General features: G+C 38.9%; 1 protein-coding gene across 10 annotated transcripts in view; it reads left to right on the forward strand.

Moving 5' to 3' along the window:
- The window catches only part of ARK2N (arkadia (RNF111) N-terminal like PKA signaling regulator 2N), an 86,362-nt gene that overhangs the window by 59,831 nt on the left and 8,913 nt on the right, over positions 1-17,618 (forward strand). For 6 of the 10 annotated variants that reach the window (XM_003121416.7, XM_003121415.7, XM_021092546.2 and 3 more), the window contains one exon: positions 12,596-12,722. In XM_003121416.7, the coding sequence (XP_003121464.4) occupies positions 12,596-12,722 (127 nt within the window). Of the gene's footprint in view, positions 1-12,595; positions 13,775-13,811; positions 13,999-16,286; positions 16,355-17,618 lie in introns of those variants that run through there. The other 4 variants (XM_021092553.2, XM_084965048.1, XM_084965051.1 and 1 more) reach the window with 2 other exon arrangements.

Genomic DNA, 17,618 nt, shown 5'->3' on the forward strand with positions numbered 1-17,618 from the left:
GATCCGAGCCGCGTCTGCAACCTACACCACAGCTCACGGCAACGCCGGATCGTTAACCCACTGAGCAAGGGCAGGGACCGAACCCGCAACCTCATGGTTCCTAGTCGGATTCGTTAACCACTGCACCACGACGGGAACTCCTCTGCTTCAGTTTTTACTTTAGTCTTTCCTTCATCTTGCCATTAAATGTAAACCACTTTATAGTAAATTCTTAAGAAAAACAGGAACAATTTTTTTTTTTTGCTTTTCATATAGAGAATTTTAATACTATCTTTTGAACTATATGGAATTGTTAATATTTGACTTTTTGATCTGCAACGAATTCAGCAGTTTTATATGAGTCATCCTAAGAGTGCAAGGTTTGGGGTTTTGCAGTATCATTAAAGTCACTAGCATTGAGGGAGGTGGTACTTGAACATTTTCAGGTTCAAGTAATTGTCAGCTTGATTATTTAAAACATCACTAGCCTTTGGTGCTTAACTCTAAATTCTGAGACAAAAACTAGGGCAAAAACGTGTGAGGAAGGAAATACCCATGGCTTCACTCTGTTCCCCTTTCTTTTTTTTTTCTTTTTTTTTTTTTTTTTTTTTTGTCTTTTGTCGTTGTTGCTATTTCTTGGGCCGCTCCCACGGCATATGGAGGTTCCCAGGCTAGGGGTTGAATTGGAGCTGTAGCCACCGGCCTACGCCAGAGCCACAGCAACGTGGGATCCGAGCCGCGTCTGCAACCTACACCACAGCTCACGGCAACGCCGGATCGTTAACCCACTGAGCAAGGGCAGGGACCGAACCCGCAACCTCATGGTTCCTAGTCGGATTCGTTAACCACTGCGCCACGACGGGAACTCTCTGTTCCCCTTTCATTTCTTCTCTCCACTCTAAATTTTGTCCTGAATTTGGTATGTGATGTTTGGTACTCCTGTGTATTCCTTCATTCTCCTCTTGCATTTGTTTTGCATCTGTAAACAAGTGTGTTTTAATATTAATTAGTATTACATAGAAGGTAATCATTTGTGACTTGTAATTCAGCGTTTCGTGCAGTTTGTTCTTGTTGATAAGTGTTGCTATAGTTCATTCACTCTTCACTGCTGTTTCGTATTTCAGTGTATGAATATATTACAGTTGACTTAGCCATTCTCTTCTTGGACATTAAGACTGCTGTTCCAAATGATGCTGCCATTATCATTTCCTGTGTCTCTTGGTATGTGTGTAATAATTTCTCTAGACTATAATGTATAGAGAAAGCACATGTATTGGGCTGTAAATCGTGTAGATGTTTGTACATCATAGGATGTGGGTCGCTGTTCAACAGCTCCCCATGATGTTTTCTTATGAAACCATTTGTTGGTTCATTCAAAAGCTTTTAAAACGTATCCGATATTAGTATGTGAGTAATAAATAAACCTTATAATACACTCTAGTCTTGATGTAATCATCATAGTGGGAACCCATCTTATGAATTTGAATATACTTACATATAACAAACTGTTCATAGAATTTTATGATCGAGTGCCAGTTTATACTTTTGAGACACGGACTCTTAGTATCAATTAGATTGTCATTCTTTTGTTTTGAGTTTAAGATAAATGTTGTGGTGCTTAAGCTGAGTCCTCCTCTTCTTTCTCCCAACTAAATAAAAACCATCACTGAACAGTGGCTGATTAATAGCAGCATCTTAGACCAGATCTACAGTCCCACTCTATTTAGGATCATATTAGCAGTCATTGGCGATAGAGTAGCTTGCCTCTTTTTCTAAGCAATTAGATGATATTCGCGTATGCAAAATAATTTTTACTGTTTAGTTTTAGTTCCAACCAAGGTGAAAGAATTGAAATTTGGAAAGCCACTGGTCAACAAAAGACCTAAATTTCAACTCCTGCCATATGTCTACCTTTTATTATTTGATGCTGGAATTGAACGGTGTAGTGGGTAGCAACCTGTTGCCAGCAAACAACCTCATTTTGACCAGCAGCCACTTAGATTACAGACTGTGTGAGCTCAGGTAAATTATGTTAAGCCTCAGTTTTCCTTATCTACAAAACTGGGATGAAACCAGTATCTACCTCAAAAGGTTATTGCCACTGTTAAATGAAATAACATATCTAATGTGCTTAGTACAGGATGCAGTACTCAGCAGGCCCACAGCAGTGCTAACTAGCATTATGTTCATATATGCTGAAGTAAACTAAGGAAGTGATTAATGGGCCCAATCAGTGGATTTCTCATTTATTGTTCTGCCCTGGAATGAGTTGCTCTTGCTGCATTATTTCCTAAACTTTGCCTGGGCATAGAAATTACTTGGAGTGCTTATAAATATTCAAACTCTTAGTTTTCTCCCTGAAAATTTTGTAAATAGATCTGAGTGGGGTCTATGAGCATTTCCCCATCCTTGAAATAGGGATAGTATTTTTTTTTTTTTTTTTTTTTTTCTTTTTAGGGCCTCACCTGTGGCATATGGATGTTCCCAGGCTAGGGGTCTAACTGGAGCTGCAGCTGCTGGCCTACACCACAGCCACAGCAATGCCATATCCTTAACCCACTGAACAAGGCCAGGGATCGAACCCATATCCTCATGGATACTAATCAAGTTCATTACCGCTAGCCACATTGGGAACTCCAGGGATGGTAATCTTAATTTGTCCGTAATATAGGCTTAGTTATAGTGAAGAGAAACAAACCTTGTGAGGGCTTTTTATAATCAGAATGGCCATGTTTCTGTTATTAGTACTTTAAAATCAGTCTTGTGAAGGAGATCAACTTTGGTTAGGTTCCTTTTTTATTACTGCTACATATGGACTGATCTCCTCTTCTCCCACTTTTTAAAGTTGCTTTTATTTATTTTTTAAAACTTTTTAGGGCTGTACCTGCGGCATATGGAGGTTCCAAGGTTAGGGGTCGAATCAGAGCTGTAGCCGCCGGCCTACACCACAACCACAGCAACGCAGGATCTGAGCAATGCTGGATCCTTAACCCACTGAGCAAGGCCAGGGATTGAACCTGAGTCCTCATGAATGCTAGTCAGATTTGTTTCCCCTGAGCCACGATGGGAACTCCCTAAAGTTCCTTTTAATATTTTTGTTGAAAAAACCAAACACAAGGTAGTAATTCGCTTGTTTTAAAGCTAAATGAGTAGCGATTTAAGATGTTAACTCTTTTAACATGTAACATGCCACTGTCATCCAGTATGTAGTAATTTTATATACTGCACATAGGCCTAGGACTGGGTCATAGTAGATTTGTGATTTAAAAAGAAAGTATTTGCCATGGTAATTTAGTTTCTATCTGTCTTTTCTTCTTTCTGACTTATTTATGTTCAGAGGTCTGTAGTAGGAGGCAAACATTTAGACTTTCTTCGCAGAGTGAAAGAAGTTACTTTTCCAAAGAGCTACAGCGCAGGCAAAGACCACAGAGACAACCAGCTGCCACAATTACTAAATATAAACCCTCTGCTTTATTTTAAGTTTAATATATGGTAATTATGATATTTACACTTTTTCTAAGGGCTTATTCTTGTTCTAGAATAGGAATAGATTGTTACCACTGACAGTGAAGAACTTCATAGCATTTTGACTGACTCACTTTTGTGTATGCTTTAGGCACTGCTCTGCCATTGGATCCTATTGAGGTCAAGGGATGGGACAGCATGGGTATGGCCCAAAGGCCAGAGAGGGTTGGGCCTTTGGTTGAAGCACAGGAGCTTCCAAAGCAATGTGTGACTTGCTGAAGAAGGTTACACTGAGAGAAAAGGACTAATTGTTCTGGCTCTTAAATAGAGGAGGGGATGTGTCCTGTCTACTGGAGAATGCCCGGGTGTCTCTTTAGAGCATGGTGCCCCATAGACTGGGTATGGGTCCCAGCTGACTTGTTATCTGAGTGGCAGGTTTCCTTTAATGGCTCTGATAGAAAATTCGGCAGAACTCTCACACCATTAGTCTAGAGTTGTTAACACTCACTCACCAGGAACCACCCCCCTGCCCTACCCTCCTGCCCCTGTTTTATTTTGTACTGACTCTTAGACTAAGCAATAAAGATAATGGCTACAAGAGTACACCCTGATTTTGAGTGATCAGTTTTAGAGCATCATGCAGGTTCTTTAATAATACTAAATGCCACCAAGTTTGGATTATAAATTTTATGGCCAAAATTACACTGCCAAAATGGTTTGGGTTGATCTGTAATGTGAAAGCAGTGTATTAAATTATTGGTTTCTGAACTCATAATGGATAAAGTTAGAAGAATCTTAAATATTGGTAATAGTTACCTTTGTGCTTTTCTTATGATATTATAAAATTATGAGCAAAAGTAGCATAGTAATTTTTCATCTCTTCCTTTGGAAAAAGGGCAGAGTGATGATATTTCCCAATCTGAAATGAGACTGTGTAGGTGATAGGGTCAACATGGGGGGCCTCAGTGAAAGCTAGTTATTCAGAAATATTGATGACTGAGACATTTCACAGAACATTACACAAACTGGAATTATAAGTTAGAGCCATGGAGGTGAAACTAGGCATAGAGCTACAAAGCGTTAACTAATTCTGTCATGTTTTTGTTGTGTTTTCTTAATTACTGTTTAAAAGTATTGTGTAATCAAGGAGGAAGAGTTTGGTTGTAGCAATCATGACTCCTTACAACTGGCTTTTTTTGGTTTGGTTTAATTCAGTTAGCTTTTTAATCTGTAGGATGGTACGGGCTGAGCCCCTTGCTGTGAGTCCACCATGGGGGGCTTTAAGTGTCTCTTGGGGTTCTCTGCTCCTTGCTTCTTAAAAAGTGAGTAGGCATGGAGAGTTGAGGGGCGGTTGTCCATATAAATAATGAGCACTCATAATAATGGGTTATAGTGATAGCAGGACTTAAAGTGGAGGGAGGAGGAGCGACAAAGGGAGGGAGACTGAGCTGAGTACCAGTAATGTTTCATGAATGGGTGAAACTTCTGGAGTCAGTATATGACAGTGAAAGGGAAACTTCCTGAAATATAACGGCTGCTGCTGCTGTCAGTACATGAGGATGGAGAACATCCTCAATGTATGAGTGAATCCTGATCCCCAGACTGAGGTGTAGGAGTCGGAGGTTTGCAGGGGAGGCAGCACTTTCAGAAAGTTAGGTTTCCATGAGGGGTTGAAGAGGAGGTTCAGTGCAGTTTTCCATGGAGCTGGCATTCCAGAGGGCAGTAGAAAAGCTTTGGGCAGGGCAATGGTAGGGGGCTGGAGCAAAGGAGAATAGCAGCTGAGTGGAGGAAAAGACAAATGGATGGTCCCAGAGGGTTGTATTTTGTGGATGGCCAAGAGGGTAGAAGTATAGTGTTTCACATTGGTGTTTCTCCTGCCTCTTCCTAATTCTTTCTCCTTTTGCACTAGGGTCTTTTCTATACTCTCCCAGTTACTTCCACTACGCTATCTCTCTACCTCATTGAACCCATCATCCAATCCTTTTTCATCTCCCCTCACTGCGTTTCTTTTGCTCTCTAGCATATGCAAGCCTAACTCTCCTTTGCCAGTGTCCTCAGCTCCTTGTATAGTTAGCTTTTCTATTGTATCAGCTGGCCACGTTTGATCCCTTGATGCACTCTTGGAGCCTTTATCCACACTGGAAAAAATCACATAGTTGGGGAGAGTTAAGGGTCGTGTTACTTCCTAATCTCTCTGCAGCTTCATCCTGGCTCTCAGTGCTGCCCAGCACCTTGCCCCTTTCCTGTGGCAGCACTCTTTCTGCATAGTGAGTACTTCACTGTTCTGAACCTCTCTCTACTCTGCTACCCTGCTTGCACCTGTGCTCGGCAGATGGCCTTGCTGTGTTCTTTACCAATCAGTATTACCTCAGGTTTCTGCCACGAAAGCTGTTTGTTCTCTGCCTTTTTCTAAATATGGCCAGTAAAAATACCACAGGTACATACGTGCCCCCTCCCTCAAGCCCATGTTCTTCTCAGTACTGGCTGTTGCCTTTTCCTCCATAGGTGAACTTCTTGGAAGTGTCTGCTCTTCCTTCCCTTGCATTCTTTTTCAGCTTGCTTTGCTCCATTAGCTTCAGCCCCATCATTCCTCTGAGGTTCCCCTTGCCAAGGTCTTGTACGGTCATCTTACCACCAGTTCTAGTGGGCTCTACTTATTCCCTCCTCTCAGTGGACCTCTCTTCGGGATTGTTGAGCACTTCTTCCTAGAAATGCTCTTTTAATGGTTCCCTGGCTTCATATTTAGGGGTTTCCTTTCTGTCTCTCACTTTAGCCTTAGTGAGCTCCTCCCGTTATTCCCATCACTTAATTACTGGTGTTTGTCAAGATTCCGTTTTAGGAATCCACTCCTCTGGATGACCTTTATCATCCCACCTATTGGGAGGACTTAATCAAATCTGTTGTTTCCTCTCTAAATCTCTGACCTGAGCTTTAGACCAGGAGTGCCTCCAGCTGTCTTGTTGGACATCTCAGAAGCCTGTCATCATCATGTCCTAAGCAACTGCCCTCACCTGTTCATTGTTGCTCTGAATGGCACTATATCCAGTTAACTAAACCAGAAACTTAGGCTTTTTTTTTTTTTTTTTTTCCTTTTTGAGAGTTAAGTTTTATTTGGGGTGAAATTAGGACTTAAGCCCTGGAGACAGGATCTCAGGTAGCCCTGAGGAACCATTCCCCTAGGCATCATTTTTTGCTTCTTATGTTCTTTCATCTGCCTGATTCCCAGCATTACTCATCCTCATCCTTTGTGTTTCAGCCAGTCATTTCTCACCAGGGTAGCAGTCTAACTGGTTTCCTTGGCTCTAGTATTTCCTGCCTTGCCATTAGTTGCATTTCCATACATTAAAAGGGAAAAAAAATTTAATACAAAATTAAATCATGTCACTCCTCTCTGAAATCCTTTATTCACTCCCTGCTTTTCAAGATCAAGTCCAGACTTCTTACTGATGATCTGACCTCTGCTGATGTTGCCAGCTCATTTCTTATTACTCTTTTTACTACCATTACCCCAAATCTCACCAAATTTTATACCCTAAAGGGCAACGCAGGCTTCCTAATGCTGCTTCCCTTACCTGTGCCAACTCTTCCACGAGAGCTTCAGTGTCCTTGATTATTCTCAAGTCTGGGAGACATTCCTTTTCTCTCTGCATCCAGGACATTTTCTTACCTCCATATCAGACTAGTTTTCAAGCCATAATGCAATGGACTGCTTTTTATTATTCCTGAATATATTGTAAGCTCGTTGAGGATAGAAACCATGCTTCCCTTGTTTGTTCCCTGTGCTATTCCTAGCAGTGAGCCCAGTGCATAGCAGGTCATAAATAGGTAGTTATTTTAGAAACAAATAGATGAAGTAGACTGTTATAGGTACACAAGGCAAGGCTGCTCAAACTATTGGATGTGGACAAGTTGAAGGTTTGAAAAAAAAGGGAGAGTATACAATTTGTATTCCTCCCTAGCTGTGCAGTAGGAACTGTGCATGATAATGGTCTTAATTATAACATTGGAGTAGAAACTGGGCAAAAGACTTGGCTACAGGTAAAGTATTGATCAGAGCAAGGATCTAGATTTACCAAATCCAGACTTAACCAAATCCCACATAAGCAACCTAGATATAACAACACTGAGTTTTGTAGGCTTGTGGAATTCAAAGATATGTGCCCACTGCCAACACCACATAGAAGCACATATACATTACCCTTTAATACACAAGGTTAACAAGCCTATGTAGACTGTAGAATAATCTGTCACCAGTTGTATCTAGAAGCCTTTTAAATCTTCTATTTTCTCATATGTGCCCCATTTTTCTTTTTTCTTTTTTTTCTTTACTGAGGTATAGTTAATTTACAAGGTTGTGATAATTTCTGCTTCATAACAAAGTGACCCAGTCATACATATACACATATCCATTTTCTCTCGGATTCTTTTCCCACATAGATTATCACAGAATACTGGGTAGAGTTCTCTGTGCTATACAGCAGATCCCCACATCATTTTCAATTGAAGAAAAAAGTAAAAGTAATATTAAAGAATTGTAAAAAAAAAAGGGGCCCCAAATCATACTCAAACTTGATTACTTTTCATAGGTTTTAACCAGCAGCTACTTATTTTTTTTTTCCCTTGAATGTTGGTAGAACTTGCTTCTTTTTTTTTCTTTCATTTTTTTAAAAAAAAATTTATTGAAGTATAGTTGATTTACAAGGTTGTGATAATTTCTGCTGTACAACAAAGAGATTCAGTTATACATGTACATACATCCATTCCCTTTCACATTCTTTTCCCACATAGATTATCACAGAATATTTTTTTTTTTTACAGAACAAAATACATATATTTAAACACCATTACATTCAGACAGATTATTATATCATGGATCTTAAGAAACAGATTAAGTGTCTCCCTCTGGAGAAGTGGAATGGAAAATATGCTGAGACAAATAGGAAATTTATTCTATGCTTTATCCCATTTTGTATGGCTTTCATCTTCACTATTTAGTATTATCTATTACATTTCAATTTTTCTTTAAAAATTAGAATTATATTGAAATTGTATATATTATGCAACTAAAATTTGTAAAGAAGAAAGCCTTATATATCATTAAATATTTTATATAGCATAATAAAAAGAATAACTTAATTGGTAAGAATAACAAAAATAATATACCCTCTGAAAACAAGTAAAATATAAAATGCATAAATTGGTTAAAAAACAGTGTAACTATATAAATATGTCCTCACAATTTGTTCCATCTTATTGATTCTTCAATAAAGGCATTACACCATTCTAGGTGATGTGATAAACAAGACATTATAGACCTTACATTGTACCATGGAGAGAAATGGTTATTAATAATACAATTGTAGAACTGTATTATTTAATTGTACAGTTGCATTATTATAATTATCATAAATTCTTTGATGGGGAGGAAATCAGAATCAGATCTAAGACTTCAGCATTCCAAGAATGATGTCAAATGACCCCCTTCATGGTGGATTACACACTTATTTACTATGAGATATATTTCTTCTCCAGAGATTCCTTGTTTGTGTATCAATTGTAGATTTTTGATTTGATATGAGTCTATATATATATATATATATATATGAGATTGTTTTTAAGTTGTTGTTCTCTTAATTGCAAGTTCATCTCCAGTATCCTGCATTTGTACCCACCTCTTCTCATGATTTCTGATTTTGGTGGCATAATTGTGCATGAATGATTTCATATCTTTACTGTATATATACCTTTACTGGTGAGCCTTGTCATTTGTGGAGTTTTTGTTTCCTGTTGCTGTCTTTTCTTTTCTGCCTAGAGAAGTTCCTTTAGTATTTGTTGTAAGGCTGGTTTAGTATTGCTGAATTCTCTCAACTTTTGCTTATCTGTGAAGGTTTTGCTTTCTCCTTCAAATCTGAATGAGGGCCTTGCAGAGTAAAGTAATCTTGTTTGGAGGTTTTTTCCTTTCATCATGTTAAGTATATCATGCCACTTCCTTCTGGCCTGCAGAGTTTCTGCTGAAAAATCTGCTGATAACCATATCAGGGTTTCCTTGTATGTTACTTGTTTCTTTTGCCTAGCTGCTTTCAGGATTTTCTCTTTGTCTTTAATTTTGGTTAGTTTGATTAATAAGTGTCTCAGTGTATTCCTCCTTGGGTTTATTTTATATCGTACTCATTGTGCTTCCTGGATTTGAGTGAGTGGTTCCTTTCCCATGTTAGGGAAGTTTTCGGCTATTATCTCTTGGAATATTTTTTCTGTCCTCTTCTCTCTGTCTTCTCCTTCTGGCACCCCTGTAATCGGATGTTGGTGCGTTTAGCGTTGTCCCAGAGTTCTCTGAGACTCTCTTCATTTGTTTTCAACTTTTTTCTCTTTTCTGTTTTGCATCCATAATTTCCACTAATCTGTCCTCCACCTAGCTTGTTTGTTCTTCTGCCTCCTGTATTCTGCTGTTAGCTGCTTCTAGTGAATTTTTTATTTCAGTTATTGTATTTTGCATTGCTTCTTGTTTAAGTTTTATATCTTGTATCTCTGCTCAGTGTTTCCTGTAAATTATCCATCTTTGCCTCCAGTTTATTTCTAATGTCTTGCGTCATCTTCAGCATCAACAGTCTAAAGTCTTTTTCCTGGAGGCTGAGAATCTCCTAATCAGTTAGCTGATTTTCTGGGGTGGTTTTCTTTCTCCCTCATCTGAGTTATAGTTCTCTGTCTTTTCATTTTTATAGGTTTTTGGTGTGGTGACCTTTTTACAGATACAAGAGTTGTAGCCTCTCTCACTTTTGGTGTCTGCACCCCTTGTGGCTGAAGTCGGTATGGCAGCTTGCTATAGGCTTCCTGAGGGGAGGGACTGATGCCTGCCCACTGGTAGGTGGAGCTGATTCTAGTCCCTATATGGGTGGGGCTTAGTCTCTGGATGGGATTAGAGGCAGCTGTGTGCCTGAGGGGTCTTTAGGCAGCCTGTTTACTGAGGGGTGGGGCTGTGATCCCACCTGGATTGTTGTTTCCCTGGGGCTTCTCAGCACTGACTGATGGGTGGGGCCAGATTTTCCCAAAATGGCCACCTCCAGAGAAAGGCAGCTGCTGAATATTCCCAAGAGCTTTGCTTCCAATGTCCCTCCCTCACAACAAGCCACATTCACCCCTGTTTTCGCAGGATGACCTTTAAGAACTGCAGTCAGGTTTGACCCAGATTCCTATGGAGACCTTGCTCTGCCCTGGGATCCAGTGCACGTGAAAGTCCGTGTGTGCCTTTTAAGAATGGGGTCTCCATTTCCCCCAGTCCTGTGGAGCTCCTGGGCACAAGCCCCATTGGCCTTCAATGCCAGATGCTCCAGGGGCCCTTTCTCCCAAGATCCCAGCTTGTGAGGGTTTGATGTGGGGCTCAGAACTCTCACTCCTGTAGGTGAGTCTCTGTGAACCAGTTAGTTTTCAGTCTGTGGGGCTTCCCACCCGGGAGGTATGGGGTTGTTTGTATTGTGAAATCGCCCTTCCTACCTCTTGATGTGTCCTCCTCTTTTTCTTCTGGAGTAGGGTATCTTTTTTAAGGTTTCAGGTCCATTTGGGTGTAGATGGCTCAGCTTTTAGTTGTGAATTTTGTTGTTTTTAGGAGAGAAGTTGAGCTCTAGGCCTTCTGTTCTGCCATCTTAAATCTCTCGAACTTGCTTCTACTTATTTTTATAGTGTTACGTGTAACACTTTTGTATGTTATATATACACTTTTCCCAAGTTTCTACATAGCATGGTAGCGGCTGTCTTTTGATATCAGAACACTTTGCTTATTTAAAGTTTTTTCTTTTAGGCCAAAGTCTCAGAGATGGGATTATAGGGTCAGAGAGTGTAAATATCGTAAGGCTTTTGCTTTGGGACTGTCCATAATTTTCCAAAAAGGTTACACTAAAAATTGGCAGGAGTAATGAAAAGTATAAGGTTTCTCAATGACCTTGAAGTATTGGAATGAGTGAGGTGAGAGGGAGGAGGAGAGAGTTGTGTGTATAAAATCTTAACTTGTTTGGTTTTTAAGAGGTGTCACAAAGGATTTTTTTTTTAATGTTAAATGGGAAATAATTTTGTATCACATGACAATTTATTTAAATAAAAATACCCTTTAAATAGTAAATGAAAACTTACAACCAGTGCAACTGTGTTTACTTCCTATTTACACCTAAATATTCTAAAATTCATCCTTTCAAGTTACAGCATTCAAGAGCTGGGTACATAGGTTGAATTTAACTCCTGCTAGAATTGTTTATAGAACTGTGTACTTTGATGCTATGCCATTAGCCCTTATTGAGAGACAATTCTGTGAAGCTCATGTTTTCTGTAATGCTGGAAAATATGTTTTATTGCACCAAGGAATAGGTGCTTTATGAAGACCTTTGTGAAAAAGTTCTTAACATGCTCCAGTGCCACAAACTGTTTTGCTTTCCAGAGTATGTGGTTTGTTTCTGTCTAATGAGAACTGTCAGCAACATACAAGTTATGTTTCAGTTGCTTACAGCAAAAATTGTGATTAGCTTCTAGCCTTCCCTGTTAGATGTGGTTTCGGGTATGATTTTGTCAAGTCTACATTCCTTTAGGGAAAATTGTTAAATCTTTCATAAGGCATCCCAGTATAAATATGATATTAATGATTCTATTGTTTACTCCATTTGTACCTTTGAGATTTTTTGGTTTAGAATTTTATTCTATTAAAGTGATAATCAGTAGAGAACCCCATTGACCTCTAAGTGGTGACAGACCTGTCTTTCAGGTCATTTAAAAGCAGACTAGAATTGAATGCAGAAAACATTACAGAGTAACGTAAACTATTACCGCAGTTTATATATACTTAAATTTAGATGTACATATTTGTCAGAGTACTCCAAAGTTTTTTTTCTGAGGGAAAGTGGGAGATGTGACGTTCTTATTTTTATGTACTTCTGTGTTGTTTGAACATTCTTTTAACAGTGAACATGTTATTCTGTTTAATTTTTTTTTTTAATAGAACACCACCCCGGCTTATTTGACATAGGTAACAGTTTCGCTGAGGCAAGCTCTCACAAGGCAGTTCCACTTCAGTGATTAAAATGCAATGAGAAATCTGTCAATGGGTTGTTTCTGATGCTGGTAAGGAGTCAAAATGTAGTGCTTATTTTTTTCCCCCTTCTCTCTCTCTCAGGTCATTTGGATCCAGGATTCCTAGCAAGTGACAAAACACCTGCTGGCAATGCACCACTCAATGAAGAAATTAATATTGCCTCTTCAGATAGTGAAGTAGAGATTGTGGGAGTTCAGGAACATGCAAGGTAGGATATTAATTGGAATATTTTAAATTGTGAATTTTATTTTAACCAGAAGACAGTGGTAGGCCTCACGGCATTACTGGCATGAAGAGTGGGAGCTTCCTGTGGTTTAAGAAATATGTTTTGATTAAATGCATAATGAGCTTCAGAATGTGTTGCATATTGTTTTATATCAAGAATGTCTTGGAGTTCCTCCTGTGGTGGTGCAGTGGGTTAAAAATCCAACTGCTGTGCATAGGTTGTTGTGGTGCGGGTTCAGTCCCCAGCCTGGTGCAGTGGGTTAAAGATCTGGGGTTGCCACAGCTGTGGTGTAGGCTGTAGCTGTAGCTCAGATTCGTTCCCTGGCCCAGGAACTTCCATATGCTGTGGGTGTTGCCATAACATTAAAAAAAAAAAAAGACTATCTCAGCCGTACATGTATGTGAACCAGAACTCATAGTTTTCTCTTATTTTTAGCAAATGTTTAGATGGCTTGACAGATTTTTTTTTTCCTATTATGACATAAGTATTAATGTATTTCCCTCCCTACCCCCCCCATCCATATTTTCTTGCCTTTCACTTTATCTTAATTGTATTGGGAGCAAATAATTGGGAAATCTGCATCTAACATCATACCTCTTTCCTAGAGCACTTCTTGTCTTTCATGAAAAGTTGCAGGTTACTTCCCTAATAGTGGATTTCTAGTGATGTTCATATGATTCAGGGGGAAAAAAGCCACAAGACATCAAATTAGTAGTATAGTAGTATGAAAATTTTACTTTTATGAACCTTGTCATTCTTTAAGGTAGGAGGTCAGCAAACTATAGCCCATGTGCCAGATCTGGCCTGCTGCCTGTTTTTATATGGACCTCGAGCTAAAAATGGTTTTTACATTTTTATTTTTTTATTTTCTTTTATTTATGTATTTATTTTTTGCTTTTTAGGGCAGCACCCATGGCATATGGAGGTTCCCAGGCTAGGGGTCGAATCGGAGCTACAGCTGCCAGCCTACAACACAGCCACAGCAACTCAGGATCCGAGCCACATCTGCGACCTACACCACAGCTCACGTTCACGTCAACGCCAGATCCTTAACCCACTGAGCAAGGCCAGGGATCAAATCTGAAACCTCATGGTTCCTAGTCAAATTCATTTCCGCAGCGCCACGATGGGAACTCTGGTTTTTACATTTTTAAATGGTTAAGGAAAATAATCAAAGAAGACTGATGTTTTTTGACATGTGAAAACTATGTAAAATTCAAAGAGAATTTATCCGTAAATAAAGTTTTGTTGGAACAGAGCCATGCTTGTTCACTTATGTATTGTTTGTGGTTATTTTGCAGTGCACACCAGTGGCAGAATTGAAAAGTTTCATCAGACACCTTAGGGCCCTCAGAGTCAAAGATATGTGCAGCCCTTTGCAGAAAAAACTTACTGACTCTTGCTTTAAGATAATGGTCATAAGAATTAGGTGCAGCCTTCTCAGAGGAATGTTTAGCGTACACACACACACACACACACACACACACACGACAAAATTTAGACTTTGGAAAATCTGTATTCTATATAGTGAACAGTTTTTCTCTTATGCCACATGAGTGAAGTTTTGATTTTGTGATTTCCCCAAATAGGTATATAACATAGTATCTGACCTTATTTTTAGATCTGATTTTAATCTTTGGTTAGCAAGGTAATAAAACATTCACCAGCATTTCTTCTGTTGTTTATTTAAAAGGTCAACTTAGGAGTGGAGAGTGAGGGCAAAATACGCATGCACATAAATTGAGGATACCTTTTTTTTCTAAGGAAAACTGATTATACTTTCTGAGAGCATTTATTCGTTAACCAATTAGGACTTTAGGGATGTAGAGTTAAGTCATAACTTAACATACCATCTTGTCCAAAGGGGCTGGTTCTCTTTATCAGTAATAGTATTGTCCCGGCATTTCATCCTCTATCCTGTATACATGCCTTAAGTATGCCTGCATGGAGGCTTCCCTTTTCATTGTCTTTCTAAATAGTTATTTCTTCTATTCTGGTGGGAGAGAATTTTCATTCTTTAGTCTTTCCTTTGCCTTATTCTTTTTTCTGCCTTAATCAAAACTTTTTCCAGTGAAGTTCTCTTCACTTTTCAGTCTATTCTCTTCAAGCTAAATTATCCATCAAAATTAAGAAGGTAGAAGAACTCTTGACTTCTTCCTTTTTAGCATATGTTTGCCATTAGTTTATTTCATCACTGTATAAATAGAGAAGGCATTAGTTATTGTAAGTTATTATACTTTTAAGCCCCATGTCAGGATGTTTCTAAAATGTTACAGTATTTTTCATTTCAGGCTCTTTACTGTAAAACTTATTTTGGGAGTTCTCATGTGGTGTAGTGTGTTAAGGATCCGGCGTTATCACTGCAGCAGCTCGAGTCACTGCTATGGTGCAGGTTCGATTCCTGGCCTTGGAACCTCCACATGAAGGAAGTGGAAACAAAAACAAAAAACAAAAACACACAGCTATATATTGGACCTATTGACCAATAGATTGATTTGGGTAAATTATTGATTTGGGTAAATTATCTTCAGTTGTGCCAGGAGCACATTATCCAGTTACTGGCTTCTTCTTGATTTACATTTCAAATTTTAATTCACTGTTAGTCATGTGTTCCCACTTAAGTAGGAAAGAATAGGTAATTACCTGTATTGTCTATCTAATCTCTTACTCTGCTGGGAGAGACATGTCACTTGCCCCAGTTCTCTATTAACTCCTACCAACTCTTCTTTCTTTATTGTCTCCTCATGCCTAGAAATGCTGTAACGTGTGCTGTACTTCCTTTCAGCTTCTTTGTTCAACTTTCCTTCCATAATGAATCTTGGGCTACTTTTTCTACCAATATTTTTGGTATATAGAATTGAAATTATTATATTTCTGTTAAAATTTGGAAACTTAAATTCTGAGTTTCTCACTTTCAGGACCTGTGCATGTACACACACACACACACACACACACACACACACATACATACATGTGATCTCTAGTACACCCTTCTCTGAACTTGTCAAAGACTTTTCTCCAGATTGTCATTTTACTCTATAAACATATTTGTTTCATTCTTAACTAAGTCAGGTGATTTTGGGTACGTTTTAAATAACATGCTTTGACATTAATTTCAAGGACTTTTTCTTACAGGCTCTGAAGCATAACAATGTGTTTTATTCTGGTCATTTAGTTTGAATCCTGGGGAAATCATATCTTGAAAGTGACAGATCCATCCTGAAATCTCAGTGGTGGCTAATAACAGTTCATGCAATGGCATATAGAGTTGACACATTTTTTTGGAGTACTTTGTATGGATTCTTGTATCATTTTGAGGGGATCTTTTATTTTGGTCTTTGGGTCTAGGTCTGAGTAAATCCTACTGACTCTGCTGTGTCTTTCAGAAAAATTTTTCAGCATTTCCTTTAGAAGAAGCATGGTAATCTTTCAAAAGTTGAGATTAAAAAGCTGAGAAGCAGGAGGGGGGAAAGGCTTTCTTGTTGGTTGCTTCAGACTTGCCCCTTTGGCTGCCCGTATCTCATCTGGAATTTATTTCTTTTACAGGTCTAGGGTTGCAGTTATGAAGTATTGATGGGCTTCTGGCAGGGTTATCGCTTGGAAGAAGGTTTTAGGTTTTGATCCACATCTTTTTGTTCTAATTTGATTTGCATGCATAGATGTTTTGTTTGGATTTAGTTGTCCTGTTCTTATTTTTCTTCTTGGTGTTCTACCTTGTGGCCTTTCTGAGAGTTTTAAAACACTCAGACGTGATCCTTGAGTCATTCTCTTTGGGATTGGGATTGCTCTGACTTGCTCTGGGTGCCATTTTTCCCTGTTGGAAGCATTTTGTTTTGTTTGACCCTTACACTCAGTAATTCTAGTTGTATGTGCTTTTTTAAAAATGGTTGTTTTTCTTTTTGGCATGCTGATATATTTTCCTGCTCTTTCCTTTTGAATTTTGATGTGTTCACTTAGTTTCCGTTTTTCTTCTAGTCATAGACCAGAAAGCATGCTTTCTCAACTAATAGTTGGATGCATCTTTTATGGCTGCCTTGGATTGCTGTGATGTACTCCTGACATTACCTAAATGTCATTTCCAGGTGTTAATTTTTGGACAGTCCAGTTTCACAAGATGCTCTTTGCCAATGACATGGAAACTTTTCAAATATTTCTAGTTCTTCTGTGCCCACTTGATTTTACCAGAAGTTTTAATGTATGGCCCTCTTGCCAATATTTTCCTTTATCTTTGGTCCTTTTTCCTTCTTTTCTTTTATGAGCCTCATTGGTAATTGACCTAGGAAGATGAATGCCTATGGTATTATAGATCTTTATGTTATGGAACTGTGTTGAAACAGTTCTTCAGTACCCGTTATCTGAAGCTTTTATGAATAATCAGACCCTTAAACCTCCTTTCACTCAGTCTTGTGGTTATTGGTTAATGTTGGTTCACCCCTCATCAGAAGAATTGATGGGAAGGATTTTATTTTTTTTTGCTTTTTAGGGCGGCACCCGTGGCATATGGAAGTTCCAAGGCTGGGAGTCGAATTGGAGCTATAGCTACTGGCCTACACCACAGTCACAGCAACATGGGATACGAGCTGTGTCTGCAAACTACACCACAGCTCACGGCAATGCCAGATTTTTAACCTACTGCATGAGGCCAGGGATCAAACCCACATCCTCATGGATACTAGTCGGGTTCATTACCACTGACCCACAATGGGAACTCTGAGAAGGCTTTGGCATTTAAGATTCATTGTTTCCTAGATCCGTGAAAAAGCAAGGAAGGCAGATGAGCCTTTTCCTGAAGCCGCAAGGATTCACTTCATCTTTAGTTAGGAAAAATAAGTAGGAATCTTATCTAAGAGGTCACCTTCAGGATCTGTAAATGAGAGC

The sequence above is a fragment of the Sus scrofa genome, chromosome 1 (assembly GCF_054392235.1).
Source record: "Sus scrofa isolate SSC_HxYL_T2T_F1_AM1 chromosome 1, Sscrofa_HxYL_maternal_Yorkshire_Landrace_v2.0, whole genome shotgun sequence".
NCBI classification, from domain to species: Eukaryota; Metazoa; Chordata; class Mammalia; order Artiodactyla; family Suidae; genus Sus; species Sus scrofa.